Here is a 14,864-nt window from a genome sequence, read left to right on the forward strand (position 1 = left end):
CGATTGCGGGGCCACTCCGGCACCCACAGCCCCGATGACTCCGGTCCTGCCCTGTTGCTCAGCCCTCAGCCAGCCCGCCTCCAGCCCCCCGGGGCTCCGCTCCAAGAGACGCGGCAAGCCCTCCTTTGGGGCGGACACCCGTGGGCGGCGGGAGTATCGCTTGCGAGGGCAGAAAGGGAAAAGGCGCTCCCCGGCAGAGCGGGTCTCGAACCCGCGGCCCCAGGGCGCTGGCGGGAGGGGGGGAAAGGAGGGCAGGAGCGCCCGAGCCTCCCCGCGCGGTGCATTGTGGGCCCGCACTGATTTAGGCAGGGGAGCCGCAGAGGGCGCCGGGAGAAGCGGGAGGCGGCGGCGGTCGGTGCTGGCGCGGCGGGCGGCAGGTCGGGGGCCGGGCGACGGCCGGTGGCGATCGGGGCTTCTCCGAGCTCGCAGGGACCTTTGCCGCTCCCTGAGGGCCGCGGCGGGCACCGCCGGACCCAGGTCGCCGCCGCGGGACGCTCAGCCCGCCACCTCTACCCGGCCTCAGCCGGCCCCTCGCCGGCCACCACGGACGTGGAGGAGGAGGAGGCGGCGGCGGGCGGAGCCGGGCCCGGCCCGGAGGGACGCGAGTCCTCCCGCCGCGGGGGAGCTTGCCCCGCCGCTCGGTAGGGGCCGGAGGGAGGGCTCGGTCGGCCCTTGGCGGTGCCGGGGCCTCCGCGGCCGGGCTCGTTCCTCAGGGGCTGCGTTGAGCCCGAGCCGGCCGTGAGCGGGGCTGCCGCGGCTGCGGGGCCGAGCTCCCGGCGCCGCTGGGGCCTCCGGCGGGGAGGGAGGGAGGGAGGCCCGGCCCGGCGCTCCCCGTGAAGGGCGGGCGGGCGGGGGGGGGGAGAAAGCAGAAAAGCCCCGTCTCCTCAGCCAGCATCTTTGTTTGTCGGGCCCTGCCGCGGGGAAGAGGAGCGGCGAGTTACCGGTGCCCCCCCCCGTCTCTCTTCGGGGCCTTCCTCCCCCGCCTGTGCTTCCCGGGCGCTGCCTCCGTTCTCGGCGGGTTTGTTTTACCCCCTCGCGGCTGGATATCTCGGGTCCGGAGCATCGTCGGTGGGACCGGCCGGGCCGAGCACGGGTGGAGGACTAACGCGGAGGAAACAACAGGTCTCCCTTCTCGGCTTCCAAAGCGATACCCGCGCCTTGCTCTTGGGATTATAAATGTTTGAACTAAGACCCAGGGAACTGGAAGGAGAGCCTCCCGTTGGAATTAACAGAAGAGAAAAGAAGGGAGGCTTTTCCAAATCCTTTACGAGAAAGCTCGTGCCGACTTCCCATGCTGTCCGTACTCTCTTTAATAACGCGATTGTGACCTGAGTGGAATTTATGAGCGATGAACTATTGAAGCTTGTTGCACCACTGCATCAGACTACGGTTTTGGTTTTTTCTTTTTTTTCTTAGCACATGATTCCCCCATCCCAGCTGTTGCAGGACCTATGGGCCAGTAATAGAGGGATGGGAAGCTGAGACGGTTGATTTTCACATTCTTGTGTTCTGGGGACTTGGCTAGTTAGCTGAAGCTGCTGCTGCTTTTTACTGGATCTGCTCTTTTCTCGGCAGGTTTATTTGTTTTCACGTGCACGGGGTGTTTCAATTAAACAGATGTTGGACTAGAGCTGAATGGATGCTTTGCAATCCAAAGGGGTTTTTGGGATAACTAAAAACTACTAAAAACAGAGAAGAACTGGTACGGCAGGAAACCTGGGGCCTGTTTTCCAAGCCTTTTTATTTTATTGAGCAAGGTAAATAACATAGTGGTGTTGAAAATACAGGGCTGATGGTAGTCATGCATGAAAATGTTACAAAGCACTTCAGGCTGTTCCAAGTCCTTCAAGGGATTGAGGGGTCCCACAGTAAGGCTCGGAATAAGTTTAATTGTTCTTTAAAATGTTCAGATACGAGTGTGAAATTTAAGGCTGAGAACAAATGTTGTGGTACCTGAGAGGTTGAGTGCGCTACTTTTTCTGATTTGCCTTAGGTTCTTGTAGGTTTGTGGTGTTGAGAGAGGCTGTCTGAAGAACTTTAGAAGTCTTAGTGGTTCAGTGAGAGCATGCAGTAATTATATTAGTGGTTTTTTCCATGCTTTTTTAAAACTTGATGCCTTGGCCTCTTGTAAGGATCTGTTAGGATCTCTTAAATTCCTTCCAGTTTAACAGTACAGTACTTTTATTTATGTTGTTAACTGTATTCATACTCTGCCTTTAATTATTTTTGCTTACCTTTGCTTTTGTTATCCACAGTGACAGCTGCTACCATTTCATAATGAATTTTTTGCTTTTTATCTTCCTTTACGTGTGTATCTCCTGAATTGGACTATTTGGATTTATCACTAATTTACATGCATCACTTTTACCATAGACTTTCTACAGCCAGCATAAGCTCAAAGTACTGTTTTAGATACTATCTTTGTAAGTTTCAAGCGTTGGAAGAAGCAGATAATGAGTCTCAAAATATGCACTGTAATCAGTTACTGCTGTAAGTGTATAATTTTTGGTGGCATGCTGCATGCCTTATCTTTGTTTTTTTAAAGTTCTCAGAAGCAGTTTACTCTTAACAAAAATATAAGTCCATTAAAATGAGATCACAGTTTGAAACGTAGCTGTAAAAATCTGGTTTTGCAAGAAGTCACAAGATTCTCATTATGAAGTGATGCCTTGATTAAATTGATTGTACACCTTTTCTCCTGCAGTCTTAATGAAATAGTGGCAAGCACTAAGGTGTTGGCAACCTTTGCTGATGCTATCATTGAGAAAACTAAGTTGGTACTATGGGTAGTATCCAAAGCTCCTTTGCTTATCCTGTTTAGATTTGACTTTAAATTTATGGTCTTTGTTTTGTCTTATTTTGTTTCAAGATGATGTGTGAGGTGATGCCAACCATCAGTGAGGCAGAGATTCCCTCTGGGGGAAATGGAGGCCATGGTTCAGGTTCCCCGTTACAGTCAGATGCTGATTCCCATTTTGAGCAATTAATGGTATCCATGTTGGAAGAAAGGGATCGCCTTCTGGAAACACTAAGAGAAACTCAGGAGACGCTAGCATTGACCCAGGGCAAGCTACATGAAGTTGGTCATGAGAGAGATTCCTTGCAGAGGCAGCTCAATACTGCACTTCCACAGGTATGGACGTTTTGAAAGGAAGGTATCTTTTGATATTTGTATTCTCTGTGGTATTTTGTTGGCTTTTTGTGTATTTAATTTACTGAAGCGTCAGGTCATGTTAAGGGAAGATGAATCTAGCTTAGTACTTTCCTGAAGTACCTGTTGGTCCTTGCTCACTTTGAGAAAGATGCAAAAGCAGGGAGCATCAGCCCTTTCCCTCCAGTATGCTTTCCCAGTTTCTGGCATTTCTTTGGCTTAGCCTGAGTGTGAAGTCGTATCTACATCCTTTCGTTTAATAGAACTTCATAGACTTTCTTCTGTCACTAGTATTTTTTTTAATGTTGTTTCTAACTGCCTTATTCACGTGCTTAAGAATTACATACCGGCCATTCTGATACTGTTATGGCCTTTGATTTAAAAACCTGAAAAGTTTAAGACTGCTACCTTGTGAATACTTGCTGAGTTGTCATGGCAGTGTAGAAGCCCAAGTGTGTTGTTCAACTCATTTAGTTCTTTAGTTCCTTTTGGAGAGTTTGGATTTGTTTGTTTGTTTGTTTTTTGTCTTGTTAGGAGTTAATAATATTGACTCTGGGGGATGCAGTGTACCAACATACAGCCTGTAGTGTAAATATTTTACATAGGGCAGTAGTGCATAGTTAGGAAGGGTGATCGGTGTCTACAGAACGTCTTGGTTTTTATCCATTCTAGTTAAAAAGAATACAACTGAACTTTGAACGCTTGGAAAAGCATTTGTTTGTAGGCAAAGCAGAGGCTGCTTTCAGGTGTCAGTTAACTGTTGATAGCCTTGCACTTTCTAGCGTGGTCGGTTGTCCCAAGTATGTCATGATGATGTTATACTTGCATACATTATTCCAAGAATACTTGTTATTTTTACAAATGTTTACATATCCTTAAATATTGTAATTACTGTTTATACCCTTTAAAACAGTAGTTTTAAACCCTTCTGACCCTTCTGTTTCCACTGCTTTCGTTATAATGTAATCACTGTATGACTCTTGGTATGGTAATTGGTACTGGCAATTACTAAGGGATAGAAACTAAAAGGTAATACATGTTAATCTAGTTGTGTTACAAGGGTGTGATGGAAATCAGAAAGGAGAACTTTCCAACCTTTGCTGCTCCCTGTGTTAAATCATGTGCTGCAGGCAAAAATCATTCTTTGTTTTTTTGTTGCAATAATTGTGGCTTCTCTTTAGCCGCTATTTCAGGTCTGCTACATTAATGGATGCCATTAACCAATTGTATGATCTGTAGACTGTTATACTTGAATTTGTGGCTGAGTAGAATCACCCAAGGTCTAAACTGTACTGTTCCTCTTTTCTCTTTTAAGTTCTTAGCTTTTCTTCCTAAATCTAGTAAGCTACTTATATGTAAACATTTCTTTCTAAACGTTTCTAAAAGATTAATGCAGTTAAAAACAATTCCCATTTTGTATGGGTTCATGTGAAATCTGTAGGAAAGCAAGTCTCATAGTTCGGTTGAGAGAGAAATTTTACTGCAATTTTATATAAATATACAGCAGTGTATGTATTTTTGTAGATTGCTGTTGAAAAATACTGTTGTCGTGGTGTGAAACTATGCCACTTTTGTCCTCAGTGGTGCTTAAGCTCAAATGATTGTGGAAGGTGATGATGGTGCTTTCAAAAGTCAAAAATATTTTTATTATTCTTGCTACAATCAGAAGTAGCTGCTGTATTTGACAAGTTTTTGTTGTTGTTATGGTAAAGAGTCAGTTACTTCATAGGTGTAAATTTCTGGCGAGGAGAAACAATGTTTGTTGTTTTTTTTAAATTCTAGTAAGTGTTCACTAGGAAAACTTTGTGGTGACTGTAATACTTGAAACTATTCAAACTTTTTTGTTAATTATTTCAAGCTGAGCATTCTTTTGAACTGCTGTCTCAAATGACCCATTGTTTAGCTGTGGATTTCAAGGAGGGGTAGAAGCAGGATAACTTTAAATTTACTGACAACTGTGTTATATTTTTTTTTTTTTCAGGAAAGAAGGGATTTAGTAGTGTACATTTTTTTTGAAGTTTTTTTTATCATAGTAGTTATTTTCAATTTAGTAGAAAGAGATGTGAAGATCAATTTAACTAGTTGTACAAATACCAGTATAACTGCAGGAATTACTAGGTCACTATGTAACCAATGTATTATTTTTTCCCTCAGACTTGGCATATACCTTGTAACATGTCTTTGTAGTTGATTTGGGAGTACTTTATCTTAAGGAGTATTAAATTGAATTGTTTGTAGGTACACTTTTCCTGTTTTATATTTTTAGCTGAATCAGCCAGTTAGAAAGTTCTGATGACTGATGGAAACTCCTTGTATAAAAGAAGGAATGCCAGATCGATTGCTTCTATACCAAAACTACTTCTCTGTCTTTAATATGAAGACACTCAATTTCTAATGGCATCCCTCTACTTAATTCCTTATATTCACTGAGTTTCTGTGTGTAAGGAAGAGGCTCATACTGGTGTGTGTATAGTTAAAAAATGGCAAATGGGTACTTGTGTATTTGCACATCTTTTAGATGATAAAAGTAAATGCAATTTATTCTGCAGCAGTGATGTGCATTTTCTGAAGTGACAAAGAAGCAGACTTTGTACATACAAGAGCACATACTTGTAATGTGGTGGTCAGCTAATAATTTAAAAGCCTCAGTTCTAGCTCACATAAACCTGAAACAGGTATTTAGAGTAAGAAGACTTTTGTTGTGGATGTCCAATTCACAAAGGGAAGAGCATTCCAATTGTATAGATGTGCTTTATCTGTTACATTTACACAGAGTAAAACTGACAAGTTTTTCTTGTATGGACAGCTGGAAATGAAATACATCAACATTGTCTTGATAAAATAACTGGATTCTTGGCAATGCTTTTTGTTTTCTGGGAGTTACCTTCTATTATAGCTTACCCTAGTCAAACTGTACTCTGACCTTGGAAGATGAACTTGATGAAATCAAATTGCTGTGCAAGAACTTAAAATTAATTTTACTCTTCCTGGAATTTAAATTTTTACTTTGAGAACTTAGAGAACTTTTATTTTTAATGTAAACACATTCAGTTATGATTTATTTATGGTCTTAGTGGACTTAATTATGCCCTTTATGTGCCTTCTAGAGTATATTCTACAACATTCAGGGTTCAAAATTTTTAAGTTAATCTGCGAAACATGCAGGATGCTACTGCATTTAAAAGTTAAGTTTTGAACTTAAGGTAGATGAGTTCCAAGTAACTGCCACTTCTTGCTATTAAGGTATTGTAGGTTAGGGTTCATTTTGCTGGTAGAATTTCATGTAGACGTTTCTGTAAATGACAACAAGATATTTGTTTTGGATGGAGAACACTAGAGTTTAATTTACAGAGACTCTGGTACCTAGCACAAATAAAAGCACAGTTGATGAATTCACAGCAACTGTTATCGGGATGACAATTTTAATATGTATGTTAAGAATTTTATAAGCTGATGTACAAATATTATGCTTCTATAATACAACAACACTCTTATTAAGATCCATCTTAATCTTGCACTTCTAATCTTTTGGTCTTAAATTTATCATGCTTTATTTTCATTTCTGTGCAAGGTAAGTAAAATAGAAGTTTTTTCTGTATTTGTGATGGTCCTGTTCAGAATTTCTGTATTCAGCAAGGTATATATAGGGGCAGATGAGAACTTTGTCAGAGGCTGTGTGTATCTGTGTGTAAATAAGAGCACTTTACTGTAGTGTGGAGTTAAAGGTGGAAAAAAAAGCTGCCTATAATTTTGGTTTGGCTTTGGCTTTACTAGGTTGCTCATCATATCTTCATTTAAAGTGAGTCCGCAGTGAGTCCGCAGCAAGCCATCTTTAGTTGCTTTCTATCTATAGTAAATATTTTATCACTACTGCACGCTTCAGTTAGAAATAGTGTGTGTCTGTTTGTATTCACTTAAGTTCAGGTATGTCTCTATAGAATGATCTTCCTTAGACAATCTCAGAAATACTGTTTGATGTCTTGCTTGTAAGAAATATCTACACACTTGGTCTGAAGACTGCCCTGGTATTGTTTTATAATGATGAACTTAAGGATTTACTTGCCATTTTAATAATGGTGGTGTTTGGATTTTCTCCAGACAAGTTTTAAATAATACAGGATGTCATAGATGTAGAAATGAGTGTACGTAATGTGAAGAAAACAGTTGCAGAAAGGACATTAAGTAAAGGGCTTGCCAAACTTTGCAGCAGCTGAAATTGCCCTAGCATTTTAAGTGCAACTCCATTTACAGTATTCACAACTGTTAAGCCTTGAGGTGTCATAGCTTATACTTCTTACTCTAGCAAGATGTGGTACTGACTTCTAGATAAATGACATTAATCTTAGCAGAGAGCCATGTATCCAGAAATGCTAGAGATCCAGAAGGATTTCAGCTGTGCAAATGTATGTCAGAGCAGACGTGTCCTCCATTTCTCTCATCCCATTCTGACAGCGAAGATGAATGTGACTCTTCCTGTTGCATTTTCAGACAACTATAATTTTAGTCTTGTCTATGCTGCGTTTCAGTTGCTAAATCTTTCTTGGCTCTTACTGTTAGTAAATTACTGAATAGATTTGTCTTTATCTACACCAGTTTGTCAGATGGAGGCAGGAGTTAATGTTCAGAATTCTTCACTGACTATATCAATAAACCTCAACTTCCGTAACATTTCTTTCGTAGCAAGGCATAGAAACAGACAACTTTTGTCCAAAACCTTCAAAATATGAAGTTATCTGAAAGTATGCTCTACGACTGGGCAAAAAGAGAGAGGAATAGCTACACTTAAATAATATAATGGAGTATACTGAGGACCATGTCTCTAGCATTTGTTCTGACTTCTTAGTTTCTCATTTCAATATGTTTGGGTGAGTTTGTTTATTGAAACATCCCACCCCTACACAGCAGACAATCTGCTTGTCTGTTGTTAGCAACTTGCTGTTTATACTGTGCTTTTAATTTAGGCTACCTTGATTATAAATAGACCTTTTAGCTAGATTAAATTTAGAATTAGTTTTAAGTTTTCTTGTATTTGAGTGTGGACTTTAGTGCTGTTAGGATGTCCCATCAATCCCTTTAATAAAAAGATTTTATGAAGTCTAGAACTATTGTTTTTATTTTCCTTAGTTTATATGTGGGAAGAATGTTTTGGTGATGACACAGAAATGCTTTTTGTTTGTTTTTAATAGTGGATGTAGCCCTGAAAGATGAGCTAGTGATTATTTTTTCCTACTTTTCTGTTACTATGTACAAATGTCTGATAATGTGTTTATTAATATTTGGTGTGCTGTAGTCTAACTTGCAGTCTAACAAACAGGCTGTATATAAGCTTGGGTGAAAAGAGCTATAATCAAAACAAGTTGTTTTAAAAATATAAGGTGAACTTCACATATATACTCATCTATGCTAACTCACCTGTAGCCTCTTGTACAACAGGTAGTGTTTATTCTGGTATTCTGAGAATTCTTTGTATGCAAGCCCTTCTATTTTTTCTGGGTTCTTTTTAAGAGTATAACTAAAAACTCCTTTAAAGGTACTTGTTAGCAACACTTAAAGATTGAGTTTGGCTACATAGTTGCAATTTCCATCTAGATATTTAAAAAAAAAAAAGAAAAAACTTTTTTTTTTTTAGCAGGTAAATATGAATTAAAAATACATTTCTCCCCCCTTACAAGTTCTTAGTGTTTTAACATCCACTGGCCTCTGACTTTGGTTTCTCCTTTCTGGTATTTATTTAGGAGAGGTGGATGTTTGTTTTAGTCACTATAGGATTTGATCTTAGAATTAAGAGTGCACATTTGTTTGTGTTTTGATATATGTAGATCCCTTACGGTTAACAATGTTATCAGAGAACCTGAATCTTTGGAGAGAATATTTTAGCTGTCTATTAGTAATTTTGTTTTTTGCTCTTCCTCAGTTAGCTCTGCATCGCAGAACTCAATTAATATACTTCACATTTTAACTTCATTTTGCTTTTTTTTTTTACTTTTCCTGCTTTAAATGAATATGGCAGAGGTCTTCATGTAAGCTGCTTCTAGCAATTTAGGGAGCTTAAGTCACTTTAAGTCTGTAAGACTGACTGGTATCTGTTGACATATATTAGAAAATACTTATCATAATCTCTTGCGCATATGGATCTCAAGCCACAAACATTGAGAAGGGATAAATTTGCATTGTGTGTGTCAGGTAATCTCTATGTTATAACTTCCCAAGTGTATTTTTTGTAAGCCTGCCTGTGGAGTCTCCAAGTGTAAATGGGGAAATGTGTGGCAATTCTTGCCAGGAGAAATGCTTTCACATTCTCCAGGCTGAAAGAAGAATTATTTTGCTGTCCAGTGGAGTGAGTTTTTTATTCAACTTGACTTTTTCACAGGAGTGCATGGAAATACTGTTTCTGCATTTTGTAAACTCCAGATAACTGTGTAGTGAGCTGAATACATATCTGTAGGTCACTTGAGGAGATTACTCTTCTAGTTCATATATTCAGAATTAGAGGAGTACTATGATCACAATGCTTGTTAAAGTTAATGCTCGGTTTCATTCTGATGTGTTGTTTTCCTTTAGGTTCTCTGTAAATTGATGTGAATAGTTGGTTAACTTGTTTTTTTTGCCTATGACCTTTATCTGTTTCAGATGTTACCTTGGGTTTCGTATAAGCTCTGTGGAAAATCAGCGCCTTTTCTTCTGATCAGCATGACGTGGCTCTGTGGCCTGTTCCTACAGTGGCTAGAGCTGTAACATTTTTAGAAGAGAAGCTTTGTTGCTTAATCTTCTCTTCTGCTATTCCACAGTGGCTAGCCTTGAACTTTTCTCATGTGTTTATGTTTGTGTCTACTCAGGGATATGGTTTTTGAGGATGGTAGTGAAAATCTTAACGGGAATATAATTTTGGTTGCATCTGAAATACTATGACTTTTGATGGGTACATATGAATAAGAACAGTCAACATATCTTGTACTGTAGTTCAGCTGTTTTATGGCTATGTTTTCAGAAATGTATAGATATAGTATTTTGGTTTAGAACTTCTATGAGATGCTCCAAGATTCCTTAACAAAAAGATCCTTATACTACCAGTATTAAGCAAAATCAGATACCTTCAGGACAGATCTTAAACAAGGACCATCACTTGTTTAAAGGGCCATGTGGAAAAAAGCTTGAGAAATTTGATATGCGCATCCTTCTAGTTTTGTTGAGGAGAAAAAAGAACTTCCACTTGGAAGATAAGCAAGTGGTTTCTATTTGTTGTGATAGGAAAATGGACAGCCTTTGTGGTTTTTTTGTTTGTTTGTTTATTTTTTTTATTTTAAAAATTTTTTTCTTATTTCCACCCCCGCCCCCCCCCTCCCCCCCCATAGAACAGTAGTCTCTGTTTGGGTATGCTCTGGACCATGCCGTGTTGTGCCTTACTCCTATTGCTAGTACATGGTAGAGTTTGGTATCTAGCTCTGTTTCACATCTAATCGTCTGGACATATTCTGAAGCACAGTGCTTGTTTGTTTGTTTGTTTTTTTTAATCCTACCTCCCATATAAATAAATCTTGAATTTGGTTCTGTTCAGTTTAAATTATGTGTAGGGAAACGTTGTTTTTAAATGCATATTTACCTTTTATAAAGAATTGCAGGGTAGAATATCTGGTAAAAATGAGTAAAGAATGTAGGCCATGAGTTAATAAACTCTTTGCTGTTGAAAGAAGTGAGATTGGTGGGGTTTTTTTTCCCCACCTCAAATTTACAGAACAGTGCACAGTATAAGGACATAATTATATAAGCTTAGGTAGCTGAATAATTTATGTAGTTAAAAAAACCAAAACAAAGCCACCTTAAGATGTGCAGCTTAAACAAAGAATTTTTGTGTTGACCTATACAAAGTTTAGACTGGCTCGATGTATAGTTCAAAGATATAACTATGAATGTTCATCTAGAGAACCTTGCAGTTGGTGAAGTTTATTCATCATTGTCGTCTTAACATTGACCGTTTCCTGTAATGAGAAATGGTGTTTATTTTGAATGACTTGGAAAGGAATTTTGGCTGCCCAAATCCTTGGTGTAAAAGCTGAAACTTTCTTTAATGTGGAGAGGGCTCACTCAATAAAGAGGATTGTAAATTCCTGTTATTTTAATGGTACTGGATCTATGGTTATGTCAGTAAATAGTAACCAATTTTTAAGCTGTTGTAGTACTATTTCTGAATTTTCAAGTGTGATCATGAAACAAGTCACTGAAAAGGGAGAGAGATATCTGAAAGTGGACTTGCTTGTTTGTTTTATTGTATGTTTCACGGAATGCTTGATACAAAAGTTTTCTCACTGTGTAATTCAAAATTGTTTTAGAAAAGAAAATTGGGGGAAAAGGGAATTCTGCTGTATGCACCTGAAAGGACTTCTGTCTTGATCAATGGCAGAATTTAAATTGTCAATTTCTGGGTTTGAGTTGTGGATTCTCAAATGTCTTATGTGAGCCCGTCACACAAAATAGTTTAGCAATATATACTTTTGCCAATAGAATGTCATAGTCAAAACTCTCCTTTTCTTTGCACTGCTATCCATAAATGGGAAATGTGCTAGCTGAAATGGTGCTCTGTAACATGGTGGGGTTTGCAGGTCTCTATTAACCTTGCCGAATGAATAATACTGGACCTAAATTCTCTTACTAGCTGTGGTTTTCACTGTAGTTTGTGCTTGAGTAAGACTTGTGGATTTACTGTTCCCAGTGGGAACCTGAACTCTGTGTAATTTCATATTCTTTAAGGTTCTGTTGTGTATTGTGTTTAAAGTCCTGACTGACATCTCACACTTGAATCGCTTGCTTCTACTAGGATTTAAGGTGTGGGCTGTCTTTTGTGTTTTAATTTGGAAACCCAGAAATAAAAGAAACTTTTGACCCAAATCAGAGTTCATTTAAAGATTTAAATGGGATTCTGTTTTTGAAAGAGTTACCTGTAGTAATAGAAGTTCTTCAGATAATCTAATTATGGGTGTAAAGGCTAACTCTACGCCTGAGAGACCAAGGTTGGAACAGCAGAGCATGTATGGAGAGCTGTCTTGGATGTATGGGTGAATCTGGTTGGGGTTTTTGCATGTTTATGCATGTCTTAGGTAAACTTCTAACTTTAGAATATCTCTTCAAAGCTCTCTCTATTTGCCATATTACATTCAGCTGAATGCCCAAAAGTTTGGTGTAAATAATTTCAGGGATGCCTTGGGATACCACTGTGAATTTTTTTTTTTTTTTTTTAATTCCAGAGTAATGTATTTTTCATGCAGTATTATCACCTTTTTGTAGTTCATGGGGAAAAGGCTTAGAAGGTCATAACATTCTTTTGGCTTTGTGTTGAAGAGCATGAGGCAGGTGCATCTAGTAATTTATTTCATTTAGAACATGTAGCTTGAGTTTTCAGAATGTCTTTTGAGGGTGTGGTTCAACAACATTATCTTCCAAAAGCTGAGCCTTTGTTTTTAGAAATCTGGAATTACTTTACTTCATGTAAAGTGGAAATAAAAAAGCTTTTTAGGATTTTAGCTCACACTACTTGTCCATGCAGGAAAGCAGCTGTCCTTTTCCCCTCCAGTAACCTTATTTATTCTGATACTTACATTGGTGTAACTCTGATCCCCTGTTGGAACCGTAGTCTTTAGAGACTGCATAACACTCTTCTGTATTTTGTGTAATTGTTGTAAAAGATTAAGTCCTGGGAGGTAGTAGAGGAGAAATGGGCCAAGCATGCCTTTTCTCTCAACTGAATAGGAGGCTGCAGGGTTTCCCGGTTGCATCATCTTTCCCTTGTTTGTAGCCCAGTGTGGAATAGGAGCTTCTTCCTCTCCTTAGACCAGGTTCCTCACCAATCCATCTTTTGCTTCTGCATTTCTTACTGGTTACAGTGTATTAACAGACTGTCCTTGTGCCTTTTTTTTTTTTTTTTTTTCCCCCCCCTCCTTCCCTGCCTTTTAGTGTTATTCATAACCCTGGTTTTGTTCTGTGATGTACCAGGCTTTTTGGGTTCAGGTAGTTTCGAAGTTTGGAACTGTTGACTATGGATATCTTTTGTGGCAGGCAAAAAATTTTATTAAAAAATAGCTTAACCCCCCCCCCCCAACAACTCTTTGACACTTAATCTGTGTTGCTGAGTTAAGTTTTTGTGTGTTTAAATACCAGACTTCTCTGTTGTAAGACCTAAGACTATACTCTTTTTGCATGGGCTTTAGAGTTGACTTTATTTGTAAAAAATGAGCAACTTTTCCATGGAATGGTCCAGTTGCATTTATTCCGAATATTGCTGATTTGGATATATTTAGCTTCAGTTAGCCCAGTAAATTCACTTAGCATGTAAACTGGGGTGATAGAGTACAAAGACAAATAAAATGTAAAGAGCCTGTAAGTTGAATTTCCTGCTGAAGGCATCTGTCTGTCTTCATTGAGTATTACTTGCTTAAACAAGTTTGAAATTATAAGACTGAAGTGTTCATCACTTGGCAAAAAAAAAATAAAATATATATATAATAGGAGAGCACTGAAGGGGAAGTACATGTTGATGCTTGTTTAATGAGGGTGCCTTGGCCAGCCTTATTCAGATATTCCCAAGCATTCTCTTTTAACATAGTGTGAAAAACGTACTTTACAACTACTAGCCACAGAACTAAACCTGACAACTAGAGGCCTAGATGAATGATTAGAATAGGGCAGGGCAGTACCTCAGCTGCTGCTTACAGTTTTTGCAAGCAGGAGTGTCTTGTCACTGAAATAATCATGCATGACTGATCTTGTCCTGGGTCTATTTCAAAAAAATAGTGAAGTATTAGTTATGTGAGGATTAATTTTTTAAACACACTAGAACACAGTATTTAGGTTTAAACAATTTTTAATTCATAAAAGTCATAGGAATTTAATATTAAATGTCAGCTGAGCCAGAATTGTGCTATTTCTTGCGAGTGCAGTATGTTTAGAGTTGATATACAGGGAAAATGCATACTTTTCCTTGCCCAAGGAAACCGACAGTTCAGTGTTGTTTACAACTTAAAAGGTCTTGCTATAGCTTTTGTAGTAGCTGCTTAGCCTTCATAATGGGGGGTCCCAGGAAAAATACTGAACTTATTAAATTTAATCAGCATCGTGCAGTTGTTTTACAGTTTGGCATTTTTGAGGAGCATTGTATGCTGTGAAATCCTGTATAGGATCCCAGGAAATCTTGACCAGCTTTATGTGGAGAGGAGAAACTTCAGTGAAATCTCTATAGTGTCATATTAAAGATGGAGACTGGTTTTGTGCCATATCTTGTCGAACTGGTAATGCAAGATTCTTCCTCTTTAATTAAGTACAACTGTATTCTCCTTTTGCCATAGTGGGTATGGGTGTGGGTAGGTTTCTTCACTGCCATGGACTCCAAAAATGGAGATGCCTAAAGCTACAACTAAGAAGTTGTGCTACTACTTACTGTATTAGTTACTAATCAAAATAGACTAGGCTAGGGGTGCAGGAATGTGGTAATTCATATTGTGAAACCCTTAGAATTCACTGATTCGGAGTGTAACTGAGAGGCATTTGTTTTTCTAACACCTGCCCCCATGTATTGTAAACTTATTTCTGTGTTAAGGTAAATGATTCTTCTGGAATATTGGTACTTGGACTGGTACAGTATTGGGAAGGATTACTGTGTTATTGACCAGTCTCAACAGTCACAGTTCTGCACAAAGTAGCGAGACACATCCCAAGTTGAAAAGCC

At 39.2% G+C, this 14,864-nt stretch overlaps 1 protein-coding gene across 8 annotated transcripts in view; it reads left to right on the forward strand.

The window, feature by feature from the left end:
* Positions 1-323: 323 nt before the first annotated feature.
* Positions 324-14,864, forward strand: part of PPFIA1 (PTPRF interacting protein alpha 1) — a 60,220-nt gene continuing 45,679 nt past the window's right edge. For 4 of the 8 annotated variants that reach the window (XM_069804123.1, XM_069804126.1, XM_069804124.1 and 1 more), the window contains exons 1-2: positions 324-1,757; positions 2,870-3,133. In XM_069804123.1, coding sequence (XP_069660224.1) covers positions 2,870-3,133 — 264 coding nt within the window. In that variant the 5' untranslated portion in view covers positions 324-1,757. The remainder of the gene's footprint in view (positions 1,758-2,869; positions 3,134-14,864) is intronic. The other 4 variants (XM_069804128.1, XM_069804125.1, XM_069804131.1 and 1 more) reach the window with 2 other exon arrangements.

This window comes from Haliaeetus albicilla, chromosome 16 (assembly GCF_947461875.1).
Source record: "Haliaeetus albicilla chromosome 16, bHalAlb1.1, whole genome shotgun sequence".
Classification (NCBI taxonomy): Eukaryota; Metazoa; Chordata; class Aves; order Accipitriformes; family Accipitridae; genus Haliaeetus; species Haliaeetus albicilla.